Below are 22035 nucleotides of genomic sequence, written 5' to 3'. Positions count from 1 at the left end.
GGGACAGTTCTACTCTGCCCTATAGGGTTGCTATGAGTCAAAATCAACTCAATGGCAATGTTTTTTTTTCTTTCGTCACTGTTAACCATTGCATGATGCATAGCTATAAGCAAATTTTTCTCAAATGACTATGCAAAATCCATCCTAAAGAAGGGGAACCCTAAATTTACCATTTCCTTTCCTATCCTATCTTCAAGATTTTGCGGAAGTCCTTTTATAGCTGAATAATTCCCCTTGGATGAAGTTGACACTTTTTTAGTGGATGTCCTGGCAGTAATTGTATAGGTAACCAACCCCTGGTCACTAGTGTTGAATGTACACCAGGGCCCCCCCATTTCCTCAGGGCTCACAGTCTCCATGGCAAGGGCTCCCTCTCTGTGGTAGGGGTGCCTCCTGCCTTCCAGCAGCTCTGGGTTTCCCTGTCTACCTCCACCTCAGCCAAGTTCATGTCATGTCATCTGGCTTTACCATGTGGAGACAGTAAAAAGGGGTGACAGGCATCAAAAAGAATGATGACAGTGATGGATTATAAAACATTGAATGCATGGATTATAATACATTGAATGCTATTTTTTAAAAATCTACATTCTAAAGTGATATTTAGAGAGAAAGAGAAAGACAGAGAGATGAAGGAGGGAACAACAACAATAACAAAAAAATGGAAAAGGAAAGTTCTTTTTTTTTTTCTTCAGAAGAATGCTGGCTAATACATGTGGAATGAATGACAGAATTTAAAAATTACTACTTTTTAACTCCCTATGTAATCACTCCAAGGCTCCCTGGTGATGCAGTGGTTAAGTGCTGGGCTGCTAACCAAAAGGTTGGTGGTTCAAACCCACCAGCTGCTCCGTGGGAGAAAGATGTGGCAGTCTGCTTCTGTAAAGACTGGTAGCCTTGGAAGCCCTTTGGGGCAGTTCTACTGTGTCCTGTAGGGTTGCAGTGAGTTGGGATCGACTTGACAGCAATGGGTTTATGTAATAACTGTATTAGATGAGGACCATCAGTGGATGCTGAAACCACTGGGTGAAAGGTTGTTGGGGAACAGGATATTCACACACATTCAAAGTATCCCCCACAGTTTACTTGTTAATTGCAAAGAGGAGAATGGGCCCTTACAATGAAGGGGTGTAGCAGTCACCACCTTAGCCAAGCAGCCAAGTAGTGGGAGACCGTGACACCGTGTGCCTCCTACTTTGATACAGTGGGAGAGACAGTGTCTTGCAGAAATGTTTGACCTGAATCTATTTGTGATGGTACAGTCAGGCCGATCCAGCCAACCTGCCCGGCCTCCTCAAAATCCAGTGTCATTAGGAAAAGGACATTGTGGGGACTGTTCTAGATGGCGGAGGAGGGGGATTGGGAGAAACTAAGAGATATAACAGCAAAATCAATTCATAAACTTTGATTGGCTCCTGAATTTAGAAAAATCTTCAGAAGACATTTTTGGAATAGTTTGGGACATTTGAATATGGACTGTAGGTTGGATGATGTCATTGAATTCGTGTTGATTTTCTTAGGTGCAAGGGTGCTGTAGCTAACGTAGAACATCCCTATTTTGGGGAGATACATGCTAAATTATTTAGGCGTGAAGTGTCATGTTTTCTATAAACTTCTTTGATGGTTTGGCAAAAGGGAAATGTGTTGTATATACTTACATATAGAGAGAGAGATGGAGTGGATGTGGCAAGCCATTGTTGTTGTTAGATGCCATCGAGTCAGTTCCAACTCATAGCGACCCTAGGTACAACAGAAGGAAACACTGCCGGGTCCCGTGCCGTCCTCATATTCGTTGTTATGCTTAAGCCCATTGCTGCAGCCACTGTGTCAATCCATTTCATTGAGGGTCTTCCTCTTTTTTCCTCTACCAAGCATGATGGCAAACTCTTAATAGTTGGTAAATCTAAGTGAAGTTTATCATTGTACTGTTCTTTCCATCTTTTGGTGGATTAAAAAATTTCCAAATTAAAAAACAAAGCATTTAAAAGAGGTGATGAGATACGATGTTTTTAGGGTGGTCTGAAACAAACCACTGGCTTGACTGGGGTTGCTGAACCTTATCTTTTAATTGTGGAGGCGCAGTGTCGTTGACACAGTGTGATTGGATTTGCACAAAAAACAAACCAAGCCTGTTGCCATTGTGCTGCTTCTGACTCATGATGGCCCCATGTGTTGCACAAGGAGGTATTGATAATCCCATTGACTAGACAGAGGGACAGGCACGGTGAGGGGCTGTGACTTGACAAGGCTGCTCTGCTGGGTCCAGAGGCAGACCCAGGACTAGAACCCAGGTTTCCTGTTTCAACACCCAGCAGTCTCTATGGCTTGTCATCAGTGCAGGCTGGCATCTTGTCGTCCTTAGCCAGGCATCCCTTATATATGAAGGGTCTTGGAGAATTAATTGCCATGACCTTCCCTTCTCATTGGGAAGTTCAGATGTGAATCAAGGCTGTCTCCTTTTGGAGACTAGCTTGACCAGTCATCTGAAATATTTTTAAAGGTGGTGCAGCCAAATCCCGCTCACTTGGGGGGACATTTAAAGGTGGCCTCTTGAGGAGATTTAATGAAAAGCCGGAGTGACTGTAAAAGGACCTTTGGGTACAATGCATCGTTTTAGCATCAGCCCCACTGAGCTTTTCCAGCATCCAGTGAGTTCTTTGTTTTTACGAAATGTGCTCGCAGTTGGTAAAGATTTGAGTGGGGGGAGGACAGGAAAGGTTCCACAAAGAGGAAAATCTCAAATCCTACTAAAAATGGAAAAACGAAGGCTTGCTTCATTATTTTCTAATTAGGGAGTGGAACTTTATAGCTGAGAAAATAAAGCTTTCCTCCTTAAGTGTAATACCCTTTTTCCAGCGTGGTACTCCACATGATCCTTGATCCTAAGCTTACAGAGGGGCCATTCAGCTGAGAACAAGTGTTAAGCAAATAACTAATCACTCCCCTGGCAGACCATGGGCCAAGAGTGAGGAGGGGGAAGAGAGCACAATGCCTCCACAGGCCTCCAAGAGAGACGGATTGCCAGTCCTCATTAAGTTCAGAGGTGGGCAATTACCCCCCATTGGTATGCACTATTCTTCCTAAAATAATAACCAACATAAGTGAGAGGCCCTGTAATAAGAATACCATGTAGCTCTTGTGTGTGCATGCTGACATGTGGTGTGTGAGAAGGAATCTCTGCTTTCTCTTGAATTTGATGGGGTATCCTAGTCTTATAAGCTCACAGAACCCTATGGATTATCCCAACACTTATTTTCTTCTTGATCCTCCTCCTTTTCTGCCCTTTCATTCCTATTCCACCACCCCCATTGCTGTACATTTACGGAGAAGTGGTACCACTTGGCTCCTGAACATTTTTAGATTTAGGTTAAAATCAAAGGAAGTCTTGGACATCTGAATAGAGGCTATTCTACCAGGTGATTTTTTTCTTATTACTTTTCTCGTAGAATTACTTCTAAGCCTTTAAAGTAGTTCTCCTGACCTTATAAGGCCCTTTCAATCCAATATTCATTATTTTTTTAAACTTATTTCCCATTCCCTAAGCAAGGTGTTTAGTCCGTAAAAGAGATGGACAGAAGATTTCAAAGGGAGGCTCAAGAAGACAAAGTAAAGTATTATAATGACATGTGCAAAGACCTGGAGTTAGAAAATCAAAAGGGAAGAACATGTTCAGCATTTCTCAAGCTGAAAGAACTAAAGAAAAAATGCAGTCTTTGAGTTGGCATTTGGAAAGATTCAATGGGGAAAATACTGAATGATGCAGGAAGCATTAAAAGAAAAGGGAAGGAATAAACAGTCATTGTATCAAAAAGAATCTGTCAATATTCAACCATTTCAGGAGATAGCATATGATCAAGAACTGATAGTACTAAGAAGTCCAAGCTGCACCGAAGGCACTGGAGAAAAACAAGGCTCCAGGAATTGAAAGAATCCCAATTGAGATGTTTCAACAAACAGATGCAGTGCTAGAGGCACTCACTCGTCTACGCCGAGAAATTTGGAAGACACTATGGGCCAATCAACTGGAAGGGAGCCATACTTGCTCCCATTTCAAAGAGGAGTAACCCAATCCGGAAATTATTGAACAGTATCAACATCACACACAAGTAAAATTTTGCTGAAGATAATTCAAAAATGGTTACAGCAGTACCTTGACAGGGAACTGCCAGAAATTCAAGCTGGATTCAGAAGAGGATGTGGAACGGGGGATATCATTGCTGATGTCAGATGGATCCCGGCCGAAAGCAGAGAATACCAGAAAGATGTTTACTTGTGTTTTATTGACTATACAAAGGCATTTGACTGTGTGGATCATAATAAATTATGGATAACAGTGCAAAGAATGGGAATTCCAGAACACTTAATTGTGCTCATGGGGAACTGTATATAGAGGCAGTCGTTCAAGCAGAACAAGGGGATACTTCATGGTTTAAAGTCAGGGAAGGTGTGCATATCAGGGTTGTATCCTTTCACCATACTTATTCAATCTGTATGATGAGCAAAGAATCCAAGAAACTGTACTATCTGAAGAGGAACATGGCATCAGGATTGGAGGAAGACTCATTAGCAACCTGTGTTATGCAGATGATACAACCTTGCTTGCTGAAAGTGAAGAGGACTTGAAGCAGCCACTGATGAAAATCAAAGACTACAACCTTCAGTAGGGATTACACCTCAACATAAAACAGAAACCCTCACAACTGGACCAATAAGCAACATCATGATAAATGCAGAAAAATATTGAAGTTGTTAAGGATTTCCTTTTACTTGGATCCACAATCAATATCCATGGAAGCAGCAGTCAAGAAATCAAAAGATGTGTTGAATTGGGCAAATCTGCTGCAAAAGACCTCTTTAAAGTGTTAAGAAGCAAAGATGTCCCTTTGAGGACTAAGGTGTGCCTGACCTGAGCCGTAATATTTTCAGTCGCCTCAATGCATGCAAAAGCTAGACAATGAATAAGGAAGACTGAAGAATAATTGATGCGTTTGAATTATGGCGCTGGTAAAGAATATTGACTACCTAAAGAATGAACAAGTCTGTTTTGAAATAAGTATAGCCAGAGTGGTACTTGGAAACAAGGATGGTGAGACTTCATCTGACATATTTTAAACATGTTATCAGGAGGGACCAGTCTCTGGAAACTGACATCATGCTTGGTAAAGTAGAGGGTTAGAGAAAAAGAGGAAGGCCCTTGTTTTAGGCTGGGTTCTCTAGAAAAGCAAAACCAGTGAAGTGTCTATATAGAGAGAGAGAGAGAGGGAGGGAGAAAGAGAGAGAGAGAGAGAGAGAGGTGTATATGTATATATAGGGAGACAGAGATTTAGAGCAAGAAAATGGCTTCTCCTGACTCAGCTGCAGGTGTTGGCAAACCCAAGATCCAGACGGGGGAGGCTGATGAATCCCAAGATCAGCAGGCAAGCTGCTAACTCAAGGCCCAGGAAATGGAGGTCAGATGAACAGAAGCCAGCTGCAGAATCCAGAGAGAGCAAAAGCTGCAGAGCCTTGCAGAAAGTCCACCTATATTGAATGTAGGCCACACCCCCAAGGAAACTCCCTTTCAACTGATAGGCTACTCACAGCAGGTCCCATCACGGAGGTAATCACATTATATCAGATCTCATCATGGAGACGATTACATCATTATATGACTGCCAAGCTACATCATAATTGCCAAACACACTGAGAATCATGGCCCAGCCAAGCTGACACACGACCTTAACAATTACAGTCCTCGACGAGATGGATTGACGCAGTGGCTGCAACAATGGGCTCAAACACAGCAATGATTGTGAGGATGGTGCAAGGACCTGGGCCATGTTTCCTTCTGTTGTACACAGGGTCACTATGAGTCAGAGCTGACTCGACGGCACCTAACAACAACAAGAAGCAGCGTGTTCACTTCAGTTGGGTAAGCTACACCCTGTTGGCTGTGTTCCCAGGTTCTTGCTGGCTCCTCATTCAGGTTCCTTGTTCCCCTTTTTTTTCTGTATGTGGCAGCACATGATGGTTAAGAAGATGGTTCTGGAGCCAGACTGCATGGGTCCAAATCTTGGTCTTGGGCAAATTACTTTACCTCTCTGTGTCTTGGTTTCCTCACCTGAAAATGGGGCTGAAAGTCCCTACTTCATAGGGCAGCTTTTAGGTGTAAATAAGTATAGGCATTTAATACATTTTTTTTTTTTATCTAAATATTCTACCACTCATCTGTCAGTTTGTCATACTGGCATGTTGCTGTGATGCTGGAAGCTATGTTACCAATATTTCAAATACCAGCAGAGTCACTCATGGTGGACAGGTTTCAGTGGAGCTTCCAGACTAAGACAGACTAGGAAGAAAGGACGGGTGATCTACTTCTGAAAATTAGGCAAGGAAAACCCTCTGGGTCACAACAGAATATTACCTGATATACTGTTGGCAGATGGTTGGAAGGCACTCCAAATATACTGTGGCCACAACCAATGGACTCAAGCATACAAATGATCTTGAAGATGGTGTGGGACAAGGCAGTGTTCTGTTCTGTTGTACATCAGGTCACTGTGAGTTAGAGCCAACTTGATGGCAATTAACAACAACAACAACATCTAAAAGTTAGCTGCTATTATCATATTTAGGCCCCTGGGTGGCACAAATGGTTGGCACTCAACTACTAGCCCAAAGGTCGGTAGTTTGAACTGACCCAGTGGTGCCGTGGAAGAAGGGTCTGGTGATCTGCCTACATAAAGATTACAGCCAAGAAAACCCAGTGGAGTAGTTCTACTCTGTAACACATGGGGTCGCCATTAGTTGGAACCAACTCAATGGCAACAGGCCTTAAAAATTTTTTTTTATTGTGTTTACCCATACAAATTTCACTTATTCTCTGAGGTCCAACTCAAGTCTCATCTCCACCATATAGCCTCCTCTGCTTACTCTAGCCCAGGAAGATTTCTTTGTGATCTTATTTCTGTATTTCACACAGTCTCCCAGTGAGCATCTACCGGCTTATATTATTCTTGTGTTATTTCATGTCTTTTCCTCTTCTTGGGCTTATGAGCTTCTTGAGATGATATGGATTTTATCATATTTCTTTTGTGTTCCCAATAAAAATATGTGTAGACCAAAAATCCTAAGACATAAAGATACTTCCTCACTCAGGGGTGGCCCTGTGAATACTCTGCTTCTGACAGGAGACATGAAGAATGAGTAGTTCTAGATTCATTCTCCAGTGAGGGCCTAGAAACACTTTATAGACAGCTGGGAGAGCTGGGGCGTGTAAGCAAAGAGGCAGGAGTAGAAAAAGGAGCCTGTAATGAAGTGTTTCTAGATCTACAGGGTCTCCTTCCCAACATTCACGCATTGCAAGTAAAGAACTTGTTATTTTGAGATTATTTTTGGTTGCCACTTTGAATTCTCTTGATTGCAATACTCTGAGCAGGGGCCACACTGGTCACAGCTTTGTAACATGACAATTATATATGTTGAATTATACCTCCACAAGGTAAAGTACTACACACGTGCAGCGTGCCATTTACGTCAATTCTTAGAACCTGTTGGTATAGAAGGAAGCCCTCCGAGGTGGCTCTTCCTGTCCTTTGACATCTACTTCCTCATCTCAGGGTTGTCCCAGTCTACTCCCTCTCTGTTATTCCCTAAGGGTGGGCTCATTTATTGCCTCCTCACAATTCCACCTTGGGCTGTACCCAAAACAGAAAGAGTGAGAGGGATGAGGATGTGGGGAGCAGACTTGAATATGGTCACTGGGTTTTAATATCTCTGATACATGGGATGTATATACTTCTGAATGGTGGGGCCAAGGAGGGCACCCATGTGGACATGGCAGGGATCCCAGAGGGAAGGACGCCAGGCAGGTGTACTGTCAAGAGGTTGGGTTGGGTTATTTTAATACAATGTTCCTCAAACTTTAAAGTGCATGGGAATCACCTGGGGATTTTGTAAAAAACCTAGAGTCTGAGTCAGCAGGTCTGGGTGGGCCTGAGAATTTGCATTTCTAACCAGCTTCCAGAAGGTGCTGAAGGTGCTAGTCCATGGACCATACTGCGGTCCAAGGACTAGCAAGGCCTTTGGAAACAGCATGACAGAGACAGGACTGGTAAGCTTGGTAACCTGATGAGTGACAAGTCAGAAAACCACAAATTTTAATATTAAAAAGTGTAGAGAACGGGTCTTGATGGTATTGCTTCTTAAACAGGGTGAAAAGGTTCCAAGGGAATGGTGAAGAAATCAGAGGGAGAGAGCAGGGCTCATTGATCATCTGCTCTTCTTGCTTGGAGAACATCAGTTCAAAACCCTTCTCAGTGGAAACCCTGACATGCTTGTGCTGTTTTAACCTGGGCAACCGCTCTCCTCTAGGCTGTGTCTTCTCATCCCCCAAGCATTCCATGGATGCAGTGACAATGTCATCACTCGACATGTGGTCACCGAGAATCCTCAGGGCCCATTTGATTAATTTTAAACTGGATTTGGTCGTTGTTTGCTATGTGACTGGGTGATCCAGCTGCAACTCCCACACAGCTCCTCCCACCTGTGGCATTTCAGGTCAAGAAGAATGTCACCAGCGAGTGAGGGATTCGGTAAAGCATGAGAAGGAGCCCACCTCCAGCTAGAAGTGAGAATAGCAGACGGCTGTAAGGCAGGACATGAATCTGGGATTTACTCACAGTGTGATGGATTCGTTATTCATCCCCTGAAAAGCATTTCCTGGTATGGTGGTTACGTATAAGTTATCGCAAATTTCCCTTGAGGAAAGAAATGAGAAATATTTACTGTCCAAATCTGAGCTACACATAGGAAACTGGTGTATATAGCAATCAACCTGGTACTTACAGAATGAAGTTAAATTCTGAGGAGAAGATCTTGGTGACATCTGGAAGCTTTCGGATGCCTGTATTACAGATGGTGCTGTGACGTGAGGCAAGGTGGTAACGATGGCAGAGAGTAAGTGACAATAGCCAGTATTAAGGCATAAAGATACAACGGAGTGCTAAGACACTTTGTTAATACCATTTTCACATTAAACTAAAAATACTGAGTTTGGTTTTATCGGTAACACTTTTAGCAGATGAAGACTATCACCATTTAAAAGCCCCTAATTGTACGGGTCGGCGGTTCAAATCCAGCCAAGACAGAGGAAACCCTACAGGGCAGTTCTGCTGTGTCCTATAGGGTCACCATGAGTCAGAATTGACTCGGGGGCAATAGGTAACCTATGGGGAAGTTGCTCTAATGACTACTGTTCAGATATTTAGGGGCTGGGACCATGTTTTTATATTTCTATCTCTAGCCATCCTTTTCCTATTGCATTTTCCTACTGTGTTAACATTCCATTTCGTTTTGGTAATTAGTTTATTCCATGCTTTTGATAGTTCCAGAAAGTATCCGTCTACTTTGGAACAGGTTTTAACACTTCGGAACGATTACCCTCTGTGTGAGAAATTCATATCCGTTATTATTAAAAATCCTTTAACTACCTTGCAAGTTAGCAAGTTCTTCCTCGTGTCTCACTAAAATCGTTAAACATTCTTTTGGCGTTTGGGAGCCCTGTTGGCACAGTGGTGAAGCGGCTCTGCTGCTAACTGAAAGGTTGACGGTTCGAATCCCCCAGCCACTCTTTGGAAACTCTGTGGGCCAGTTCTACTCTGTCCTATAGGGTTGCTATGAGTCAGAATGGACTTGATGGCAATGGGTTTGGTTTTTTGGTTTTTGGTGTTTGGAGCTACTCAAGGCTCCCCTTTATTTAAAAGAAGAGCGGTCACAGTAATGGGTTAAATTGAAGAATGGGGTTCCTTCAGACGAGCCCAGGCACCAGGTTCCCTCCAGCTGAGTTTTTAAATTCACTGGGCATGGACTCTGGACAAGGGATATAAACTGACAGGCGCCCTGGTGACAACAGAATGAAGCCAGGGTTCAATTGTGGCTCTTGCCTGCCTCACCTCATCACCATTTCCCCAGGTCACACCAAATCGCTGCTTCCCTATGGCGGGCCATAGAGGTGTGGGTTTAGGCTACACAGTGCACTGTGGCTGCTGAGAGCAGTGCCAGCTTAGACTGCCCAGTGCACCATGGCTGGCCATAGGGGCGAGGACTCAGACTGCACAGTGCACCGTGGCTGGCCATAGGGGCGCGGGCTCAGACTGCACAGTGCACCGTGGCTGGCCATAGGGGCGCGGGCTCAGACTGCACAGTGCACCGTGGCTGGCCATAGGGGCGCGGGTTCAGACTGCACAGTGCACCGTGGCTGGCCATAGGGGCGCGGGCTCAGACTGCACAGTGCACCGTGGCTGGCCATAGGGGCGCGGGCTCAGACTGCACAGTGCACCGTGGCTGGCCATAGGGGCGCGGGCTCAGACTGCACAGTGCACTGTGGCTGGCCATAGGGGCGCGGGCTCAGACTGCACAGTGCACTGTGGCTGGCCATAGGGGCGCGGGCTCAGACTGCACAGTGCACTGTGGCTGGCCATAGGGGCGCGGGCTCAGACTGCACAGTGCACTGTGGCTGGCCATAGGGGCGCGGGCTCAGACTGCACAGTGCACTGTGGCTGGCCATAGGGGCGCGGGCTCAGACTGCACAGTGCACTGTGGCTGGCCATAGGGGCGCGGGCTCAGACTGCACAGTGCACTGTGGCTGGCCATAGGGGCGCGGGCTCAGACTGCACAGTGCACTGTGGCTGGCCATAGGGGCGCGGGCTCAGACTGCACAGTGCACTGTGGCTGGCCATAGGGGCGCGGGCTCAGACTGCACAGTGCACTGTGGGTGGCCATAGGGGCGCGGGCTCAGACTGCACAGTGCACTGTGGCTGGCCATAGGGGCGCGGGCTCAGACTGCACAGTGCACTGTGGCTGGCCATAGGGGCGCGGGCTCAGACTGCACAGTGCACTGTGGCTGGCCATAGGGGCGCGGGCTCAGACTGCACAGTGCACTGTGGCTGGCCATAGGGGCGCGGGCTCAGACTGCACAGTGCACTGTGGCTGGCCACAGGGGCGAGGGCTCAGACTGCACAGTGCACTGTGGCTGGCCACAGGGGCGCGGGCTCAGACTGCACAGTGCACTGTGGCTGGCCACAGGGGCGCGGGCTCAGACTGCACAGTGCACTGTGGCTGGCCACAGGGGCGCGGGCTCAGACTGCACAGTGCACTGTGGCTGGCCACAGGGGCGCGGGCTCAGACTGCACAGTGCACTGTGGCTGGCCACAGGGGCGCGGGCTCAGACTGCACAGTGCACTGTGGCTGGCCACAGGGGCGCGGGCTCAGACTGCACAGTGCACTGTGGCTGGCCACAGGGGCGCGGGCTCAGACTGCACAGTGCACTGTGGCTGGCCATAGGGGCGCGGGCTCAGACTGCACAGTGCACTGTGGCTGGCCATAGGGGCGCGGGCTCAGACTGCACAGTGCACTGTGGCTGGCCATAGGGGCGCGGGCTCAGACTGCACAGTGCACTGTGGCTGGCCATAGGGGCGCGGGCTCAGACTGCACAGTGCACTGTGGGTGGCCATAGGGATGTGGGCTCAGACTGCACAGTGTACTGTGGCTGGCCATAGGGGCGCGGGCTCAGACTGCACAGCGCGCTGTGGCTGGCAACAGCGGCGCGGGTTTAGACTGCACAGTGTACTGTGGCTGGCCATAGTGGTGCAGCCTTAGAGTGCACAGTGTACTTGGGTATGGGCAATATCTCCCTCACCCTTTTTTTTTTTTTTTTTTGGTGAAAATGGTGTCTAATAATGATAACGATGCTTAGATACTAAGAGACTGCTGTGGTCAAATATGGACTAGGAGGTTTTCTTATGTTTTTCTCAAGTGGATGATGCTGCAGTGTGCATGTTTCCTGTAGAATCCCCGGAAATTTGGAAAAGCAGAGCTCCTGGGGTTGGAGCGGTCGGTGTTGGTGATGCCCAAGAAGCTAGGCAGTTCCTGCAGCTCGGAAGGAGCCTGAAGCCAGACTGCACAGAAGATTCCAAAGAGAGAAGGGCCCTCCCTCTCCTTCTCTTTTCCTTTTTTTTTTTGGGTGGTGGTGGTGGTAGTGATTTTAATTCCTCTGGGGATTTTATGAAATTTAATTTATCAAGAGGAAGAGAGAGAAGACATTTGAATTAGGGCGATTTTAATTTTTCTGTGTGAATAAGAAATTATTTGATATGTGTGAAGATCCACAGAGGTAAATTTATAGATTGCGTCTAATTCCAGGAATTTCTGTATTGCTGGCAATGAGTCTGTTGGGCTACTCAACATGCACTGCTAGCCAGTGGACTTGGGAAGATTTAATGGGAAATAGAAAATGATTTCCTTTATGTGGCACAGTGCCTACCTCAAGGCAATGCTTAAAATGTTTTTACTTAATGGATAAATGAACACGTGAGATAAAGGGTATCAGTAATTGTCAGCCAGGGATGGGGTCCAATCAACTGTCCCTTCCCCACCTTCACCCACTCTCCGCCCTCACCACCACCTGCCTTAGAGATTCTGACCCTTTTTAAAGTATCATAACCCCTTGCCTTAAAGATTCTGGCCCTTTTTAAAGTATCGTAACCCCTCATTCCCACTTCCAATTTTAAAAATCACTGCAAAAGGGTGACACTCCTCTCAGGCATTTGGGACACAGGAAACTTTGGGAGCCACTAGTGGGTGTCTGAAAGCACTCAGCGCCATGACTAACACATAATGTTGTTGGGTGCTGTCGAGGTGATTTCGACTCATGGAGACCCCATGTGACAAAGCAGAACTGCTGCGTAGGGTTTTCTTGGCCGTAATCTTTATGGAAGCAGATCGTCGGGTCTTTCTTCTGTGGAACCGCTGGGTGGGTTCGAACCACTAACCTTTTAGTTCACAGCTGAGCACTGAACCATTGTGCCACCAGGGCTCATTCTCAGATAATACCAAAAAAACCAAACCCAGTGCCGTTGAGTCGATTCCGACTCATAGTGACCCTATAGGACAGAGTAGAACTGCCCCGTAGAGTTTCCAAGGAATGTCTGGTGGATTTGAACTGCCAACCCTTTGGTTAGCAGCTGTAGCACTTAATCACTACGCCACCAGGGCTTCCTTGCAGATAATAGCTGCTCAGAAATGCTGATTGAATTCAAGTTAGAAGACTGAACTGGGTGAGGGAACAATGCTGTCTATGGTTAAAAATATTCTTCTCAACCTTTTGATTTGATTTTCACCAAATTCCACTCCCCACCCCCCCGCCGCCTCCAGTTGCTTAAAAAAGAAAATTGCTCACAGGTATTTTAACCGGGGGAGATTTGTAAATGCTCCAGGCTCGATGAACACCAGGTTTTTGGTGTTCTGGATCAGTCTGCAGAGAGAGAGGTTAAAACAGGCAGCAATTTAATAGTGCACATTGTTTGGGTGCATGTGACCATGTTGCTAAAGGATGCCAGCTGAAAATGGCATCACCACAATCAAAGGGTTTTCATGCTTGAGAGGCGCTCCTGAGACCTGGGGACTGGGAACGGATGGCAACAGCCAGTTGGCTAGCTCCAGGAAACTTTGCTGTCGGCCTCCTGCCGGGTAGCGTGAGCACCACACCTAGGAGACAGCACCAACTGCACTCCAAGACACCCAGGGCTCCCAGCCCAGTAGGTCAGGCCCAACTGAGGAGCCCGCATGCTGGGAGTGATAGGAGATTCTGCTCCCAGGAGAGATGGGCGAATCAGCTAAGCTCCCTCGTAGCAAACTGGCAGCCATGGGGCCCCGTTATCCAGATGGGTACCCAGTCTGTGGGAAAACCCAGGGCAGAGTCCAGGGGCTTGGGATTTTTAATTATTTTTAACATTTTTATGCCCATTCTATGGAGTTCCTGGGTGGTGCAAACTCACTGGGCTGCTAACTGAAATGTTGTAGGTTTGAGTCCACCCAGTGGTTCCATGGGAGAAAGACCTGACAATCTGCTTCCATAAAGAAAACCCTATGGAGCACGGTTCTACTCTGACACGCAGGGCGTCTCCATGAGTTGGAATTGACTCAGTGGCTGCTGGTGGTATGCCCATTCTACAGTGAATTTGCTGTGTGTTGATGCACAGCCACACAACTTCCCTGAGCTAGGGTTCCCTTCTATAAAATTTTTATAATAATATATACTCTTCCCACCTTACAGATTGGTAGGTAGTGAATGCCTAAAGAGATAATGCATGAGAGGGGGCTTTGGAAAGTATAAGAGTGCAGCCATAACACCACAAGTGGCCCTGTTACACACACCCTCCCCTTATGAATGTGACTCTTTGAAAAGCAGCCACAGTTGCGGAGTCTTACCTACTTTGGGTTCAATAAAATGTCACTGAGAGCTAGTAATGCCTTTGGCTTTCTTAACCCATGCACCAACCAGTTGAAGAAATAATAACTGCCCTTGTCCTATAAAGAAAACAGTGTATTGGTTAAGAGCAGGACTCTGGAGTTAGGTTGGTTTTACTAATGACCGATTGTATGACCTTGGATACATGACTTAAATCTCCCTGTGCCTCGGTTTCCTCAGAGGGTGGTTGTGAGGAGGAAATTAGTTGTGTCTGATTCATACTAAGGCCTCAACCAATGTTAACTATTGTATGGTAGTCCGTAGTTGATGAAGCCAGGAAGTGGAACGATTTATCTCCAGTCACACAGCTGAGAAGTAGCAGAATGTGGACGTGAACTCAGTTTTTCTGACTTCAAGTCTAGTTTTCTCATGGTACTATGCTACAGTTACCCATCACGGCTGCCTAATTCCATCCTTTGTTTAAGTCTTTTAAATTCTTCAGATGTGAGTGACTTTTTTTGGTAATAATTTTTACAACAGTGAGTCACGCACTCATGGTCCATACAGGGCATTGTGCAGGTGGCATGGAAGGGAACTTTATCTGTTCAGGATCTTTGGGGTCTGACTTTAGACCAACCATTCATACGTTAATTTGTTCAACAAAATTTATCAAGCACCAAGAACTCGGCTGCTAACCAAAAGGTCGGCAGTTCGAATCCACCAGCAGCGCCTTGGAAGCATGATGTCCTTCTCCAGGGATTGGTCCCTCCTGATAACATGTCCAAAGTACGTGAGACGAAGTCTTGTGATCTTCACTTCTAAGGAGCATTCTGACTGTATTTCTTCCAAGACAGATTTGTTCACTCTTCAGGCTGTCCATGGTATATTCAATATTCTTTGCCGATACCATAATTCAAAGGCATCAATTCTTCTTCAGTCTTCCTTATTCCTTGTTCTTGGGAAAATCCATAAATGTTCCCTTAGAGCACTTAACTCAATTTTTACTTCTATTGATAAATGTTTCGTTGCATCATGGGAAGCTCTATTTATCTTTAGCTGCCCTGGTGATTCTCAATATAAGTTGTGCTTCAGCATCACCTGGGGAGTCTGTTAAAACTGCAGATTTCCAGGTATGGGATAGGACAGGCATCTATAATTGTCATGAGTCCCACACGTGATTCTATGTCATAGCTAAGTCCAGATGCTGCCATTTGCACTTGACCGTCCATTGCTTTGGATTGTTCCATGATTGCTTGGTGAGTTAGTCTCACTTCCCGGGATACACCGTCATCTCCTAAGGGAAACTGGATTTTACTTCCTCTGTATTACAGCCGGACTTGGCTCAGGCTTGGACACTTGGTGGGGACTCACATATCTACCAATTATTTATTCTTTTTAGATACTCACTAATTGGATCATTAATAGGAAAGCCATGTGAGACAGTGGAAAATGCTCAAGCTTTGAAGAAAGATGGGCCGGGTTGCATTCTCAGTCCTCCCATTGCCAAAGGTGTCACTTTGGTCAGAGCACTGAGCCTCCCTGGGCTTCCTTTCCTTCTATTGCACAAAAGCAACAACTACCCCACTGTGCAGGGTGGCTGTGAGAACTGAATGACGCCACTTACAGAAGCTGATACCCTTCCCTTAGCTTGCAAAACTCCTAAGCAGGCCAAGCTTGAGTGCTCACCTAGAAGCCCTGGTTCAGGAGTAACATGACCTGATTTCTAGTTCCAGCCCTGCACTAACTTGTCGTGTGATATTGGGCAAGCCAGTCAACCTTTGGGCCATAGGCTCATCTTCTGAAAACCGAATTGAGGCAGTCTTTTCCCATCCTTTTTGTGAATTGGGGGAAAATGATAATTTAGAAAGGATTTTATTGTTTTTTATTGTGCTTTAGGTGAAAGTTTACAGCTCAAGTTAATTTCTCATACAAGAATTTATACACGTATTGTTATGTTACATTAGTTGCACTTCTTATAATGTGACAGTTCACTCCCCCTTTCCATCCCAGGCTTCTTGTGTCCATTCAAGCAGCTCTTGTCTCTTCCTGCCTTCTCACCCAGCCTTCAGACGGGAGCCGCCCATTTGGTCTTGTGTACCTGACTGCACTCAGACCACTCAGACTGTGTCCTCTCCTTAATCTCCCCAAAGGAAGAGAAGAATCAACACCTGTGGAAGCAGCAGTCAAGAAATCAAAAGACGCATTGCATTGGGCAAATCTGCTGCCAAGGACCTCTTTAAAGTGTTGAAAAGCAAAGGTGTCACCTTGAAGACTAAGGTGCGCCTCGCCCAAGCCATGGTATTCTCAATTGCATCATATGCCTGTGAGAGCTGGACAATGAATAAGGAAGACCAAAGGAGAACTGACGCCTTTGAATTGTGGTGTCGGTGAAGAACATTGAATATACCACGGACTGCCAAAAGAGCGAACAAATCTATCTTGGAAGAAGAACAACGAGGATGCTCCTTAGAAGCAGGGATGGCGAGACTGCATCTTACACACTTTGGAGATGTTGTCAGCAGGGATCAGTCCCTGGAGAAGGACATCATGCTTGGTAAAGTACAGGGTCAGCGGAAAAGAGGAAGACCCTTAATGAGATGGATTGACACAGTGACTGCAACAGTGGGCTCAAGCATGGCGGCAGTTATGGGGATGGTGCAGAACTGGGCGGTGTTTTGTTTTCTTGTGCATGCGGTCGCTATGAATCGGAATCGACTTGAGGGCACCTAACAACAACATCTAATTGAACTAGAAAGGATTATTTTGAAAAGGTATTTCTAAGACAGCACAATAACAAAACAACCACAAATGCAATATTTATATGCCCAACACAGGACTCTTACATGGTCCGTATTCAGGAAGCATTTACTGAATGTATGAATATGCGAAAACAGCTCCCAACCAACCAATTCATGATGGCTAAGCTCCTGTCTTTTTACTGGGTAAGCTCCTTTCCAATTTTTTCTCACTACCCCAAGTACCTTAAGCCTTCCCTTCCGTAAGGTAAGAGCAACTTGGCAGCACTCCACAATGCCAATTTTAATTTCCAACTTTATGTTGTGATGTTTCAGAGTTTATACAGCTCCCAGGGAGAAACAGTTGTCACCATGGCAACCTTCAGGCCACTGCTGTGAGAGAAATTAGTGCCTGCCCAGACCTAGTAATTGCCGTAGTCTTTTCCTCTTGGGTTCCTAGCAATGGATGCTTGAATACAAATACAAATACCGAGTGGGCTCCAGCCAGCAAGGGTAATAGTGTACAGCAATAAACTATCTGTTAGCCGATGCTTACATTTCAGACAAATTGAGAAGGCTGTCAAAGGCATTAGCTTCTATTCTTTCCAGGGAATCACTCTGAGAGATTTCACTAGGGGAGAGAGAAAAGAAAAGGAAAAAAAAAAAGAAAGAAACATGAAAGAAATGACGGTGGCTGCATGATAATGAGCTCTGTGTGTGACCCACAAAGGGGGCTCCAGGGTGTCCCTTGGAAGAGGAATGGGGAAACCAGGAGTCATCCTCACATGATAAAAGGACATCTCCTTGAGGAGCACTGAGAGGCATCCACAACCTGGGTGCAGCTGAAATGCAAATTTCAATAACCCCTGTTTACGAGACAGATTTCTTTCTTATTTATTTATACTCACAGAGTCACAGATTGTTGGAAGTAGATCGGCCCTTTGAGGAAATCTAGTCAGATTCCCTTGTTTTATAGTTCTGGAAACCGAGGCCCTGGGAGAAGAGGCAAATAGTGCCTGTATGGAGATTCAGGACTAGGATCAGGATTTCTGGGATCCCAGTTCCATCGCTGGGGTGAGGTTTTAACTTGGGTTGGATTTATGGGTTCATAAATCCTAACCCTTGATTTCCCCAGATCCTGTTCTGAGGCTCCTTCATGAGTTATCATTTTCTCATTCTGTGAGCAAATTGAGGACAGGAGTATAAACCCATTCACTTCTGAGTCACTGGTGGCTTCATATGGCCTGGCACGTAGTTAGACAATGAATGAATGAACAAAGGGGCTAATGCGCGGATTTTTAAAAAAAGACACACTCCTAAAGAAGCCAGCTTTGCCATAGACTGCCCCCCAAGCATGCATGTAATATCAGTGTTATCATAAAATCCCGACATAAGCTACCATCTGCTGCTGGCTGAGGAAAACGATCTCAAATTTACAAATTGTACAGTTGCACGTTTCTAAGGTCAAGGTTCAGCGAAGGCTTTTGACTTGAGGATGGCTTTACCCCATAGAAGGGCAGAACCTAAGACAGTTAGTGTCTTTTACGAACAACAGAGTAATGGATAATTCCTGGGCTGGTTCATTGGTTCCTATCTGATGGCTTGCTTATTGAACTGTGGCTGCTTTTCTCACTAGGAGATCTTAACGTGTTAAGAATTATCAAAACTCAACATTTAAACTTGAGCGCAGAAGAGGAAGGGTTAGGCTCAAGCCAATGGACTTTTCTGTAACCTGCAATGAATTTCCCGTAATCTGCAATAATTCTTCAGGAATTATTTTTATTATCTTCATAGCTTGCTAGTGCCTGAAAGAGCAGTCAGAAGTTCCCCAAGGAGCTAAGCTTTCCCGTGTAGCGTCAGACGCAAATCAGCTTCCAAAGCCTAGGGAATTGGTAAGATCAGGGGTGCCCTTTGGGAACTAAATGGGCTTTGAGGTTCTTTGGCTCAGGTTAACTTTATGGGAGATATTGGAATCCTGGGACTCCTTAAAAAGTTCTCTCTTTAGATATGGGGTCTTGGACCTTAGAAGGTGAGACCCAGGGACAAAGCATTGAAGTTACAGCACAAACATGAGATCACACTACATTATCACTTTCAATAAGTGCCTTTCATGAGTGCAGATTTAAATAATGTATTTTCGTCATACACTTATTATATTTTAGATCCCAACCCATATATTTTAGATACAAGATTATATTCTGATGCACAACAGACTTCCAACACGTTTTCTTCTCTGTGGGTGTTATCTAAAAATGTGACACAGGGGACTAGCTGCTTTAGCAGAAGCAGAATTTTTATGATTGGAATCTATCTTTTTTTTCCACTTGAGGAGTTTATCATCACTTATCAAAACACATTCAGTTCTCTGAAGCAAGGTTAATTACCTAGATTTTAATGACTCTTGAAAATCATACCTTTTTCTTCAAAGGTTCCTGGATATTATTTGTATTTGATACAGATAAAAATACTAGGGTTTCTGAAAGACAATTTCTCTCGGAGAAAAATCATCCCCTTTCAGGTGTGTTTTCTCTTCAGGAAAAAAAAAAAAATCATTCCCATTATGAATGTCTTTGGATATGCAGTATCTTACTTACATATTTACGACCTCGTTAAGTCCTCTGAAAGCTTGAGATGGGATTACTTTGATAGGGAGATAGGTGAGTGATCTAGAAAAGCAAAAAGGAAAGGCAAGAGTTTAGGATTTAAGGCTGGGTGCCTTTTAAGTTCCTGAATAAAGTAACTGTGTGTGTGTATGTGTGTGCATCTGTGTATAAGTGTGTACATGTGTGTGACCCCAGAATTCCCAACAACTGGATTCAGGTTCAGAATTCTAACTTATATCAATAAAGACATGTATCATGACTCATTTTTGGTCTTTATCAAAGAGCGTGTAATTTAATGGCTGAGATCACTGGCTTTGAGATCAGACACACCTGGGTTCAAATTCCAGCTCTCCTACCACCTGGCTATGAGACGGTGGGCATATTACTAAGCATGTTATTATGCTGTTAAGTTCTCTGTGCTTCAGTTCCATCACCTGTCTGACAGTTTGTCATTCTGTGATGGCTTCCATGTTGCTATGATGCTGGAAGCTATGCCACCGGTACTTCAAACACCAGCAGGGTCACACGGTGGACAGTTTCAGCAGAGTTGCCAGACTAAGAGTAGGGAGAAAGGTCTGGTGATCTATTTCTGAAAATAATCCAGTGAAAACCCTGTGAGTCACAACAGAATATTGTCCATTATAGTCTTGGAAGATGAGCCCCCTAGACTGGAAGGCAATCAAAATACACAGTGGCCGCAACAATGGATTCAAGCATACCACCAATCGGGAAGACAGCACAGAACCAGGCACTCTTTCATTCTGTTGTACATGAGGTAACCACAAATCAGAGCCAACGTGACAGCAACTGACTACAACAATACTTCAATTTCTTCATCTTCAAAATTGAAATAACAATTCCTATTTTGAGGGGTTAATGTGGTGATTAACCAAGCTAACCCATGTAAAGCACAGGTCTTGGCACCAAGTAAATAGTTAATAAACAGTTCTAGAGTGGTTGTATAGGCTTGGCTGGGAGGATGGAAAAGAAGCTATACTGGGGAGAAGTGGAGACGTGAATGGTGAAAACACAACTGGAAACCAAGCAGGCAGGAGAAGGGAAGATTGACTAAGAACATGCTTCTGTGTTGAATTTTCTCATCTTTCCTAAGGAGCCCATTTCAGTATTACCCCAACCAGATCACTTTGCTCTTATGGTTACGCCTGACCCAAACCATGGTATTTTCAGTTGCCTCATATGCATGTGAAAGCTGGACAATGAATAAGGAAGACCGAAGAATAAGTGACACCTCTGAATTGTGGTGTTAGCGAAGAATATTGACTATACCATGGACTGCCAAAAAGAATGAACGAATCTGTCTTGAAAGAAGTACAATCAGAATGCTTAGAAACAAGAATGGTGAGACTGAGTCTTACCTACTTTGGACACATTGTCAGGAAGGATCAGTCCTTGGAGAAGGACATCATGCTTGGTAAAGTACAGGGTCAGCGGAAAAGAGAAAGACCCTCAATGAAATGCATTGACACAGTGGCTGCAACAATGGGCTCAAGCGTAACAATGATTGTGAGCATGGCGCAGGACCGGACAGTGTTTCGTTCTGTGGTACCTAGGGTCCCTATGAGTCGGAACTGATCTGGCAAAGGAGAGGAGTGAACAACAGCAAAGGACAGAAATACGAGAACAGAGGTGGGAGATGCAGCCTTGCTTTTCATGTGCTTATGCTGGAGGGATTGCCTTCCCTACTAGGAAAGAACACCTCCTCTGTGATGAGCAGATTTGAATCAGCGAGGTGCCTTACTGACTCATAGTGGTGACCCTTTATGGTTTCCAAGGAGCAGCTAGTGGTTTCAAACTGATGACCTTTTGGTTAGCAGCCATAGCTCTTAATCGTTGAGGCACCCCACCATGGCTCCATGAGTCATGCACCTCACCCACAACCTTGTTTTAGCCATTCAACAATGGCGTGAGGTGGGGTGATGGTTAATTTTATGTGCCAACGTGGCTGCGCTATTGTGCCCAGTTGTTTGGTCAAACAGTAGTGAGATGTTGCTATGAAAGTGTTTTGTAGATGTGATTAACATTTACAACAGCTGACCTTAAGTAATGCAGAATACCCTTGATAATGGAGGTGGGCCTCATCCAGTAAGTTGAAGGTCTTAAGGGCAAAAACTGGTTTTCTGAGTGGGGAGGATTCTGTCTCAAGACTGTAAATAGATATTCTGCCAGAATCTCTAATTTCCAGGCTCACATCCTGGCTCACATGGGGTCGCCATTAGTTAGAATCAATTCAACACCAACTGGAGAAGCCTGGGCTACAGCTTTCCACAAGACTCCTGGAGTTGCCAGCCTGTCGCCTGACCCACAGGTTTTGGACTTGCCTGCCCCCCCACAATCGCATGAGCCAACTTCTCTAAATCAATCTCTCTCTATACGCATATATGTATGAGGAACCCTGGTGGCCCAGTGGTTAAGAGCTTGGCTGCGAACCAAAAGGCTAGCAGTTTGAATCCAC

General features: G+C 45.3%; 1 protein-coding gene across 1 annotated transcript in view; it reads right to left on the bottom strand.

Annotated features, from left to right (window-relative positions):
- The window catches only part of LHCGR (luteinizing hormone/choriogonadotropin receptor), a 71419-nt gene that overhangs the window by 26962 nt on the left and 22422 nt on the right, over nt 1–22035 (bottom strand). The window contains exons 2-6 of the mRNA XM_003417582.2: nt 19554–19625; nt 17516–17590; nt 13214–13288; nt 8824–8898; nt 8658–8735 (exon numbers count right to left, since the gene is read on the bottom strand). Of these exons, the coding sequence (XP_003417630.2) occupies nt 8658–8735; nt 8824–8898; nt 13214–13288; nt 17516–17590; nt 19554–19625 (375 nt within the window). The remainder of the gene's footprint in view (nt 1–8657; nt 8736–8823; nt 8899–13213; nt 13289–17515; nt 17591–19553; nt 19626–22035) is intronic.

This window comes from Loxodonta africana, chromosome 26 (assembly GCF_030014295.1).
Source record: "Loxodonta africana isolate mLoxAfr1 chromosome 26, mLoxAfr1.hap2, whole genome shotgun sequence".
Lineage (NCBI taxonomy): Eukaryota > Metazoa > Chordata > Mammalia > Proboscidea > Elephantidae > Loxodonta > Loxodonta africana.
Note: the sequence above shows the minus strand (reverse complement) of the source record. Positions and strands in the feature narration are given on the sequence as shown.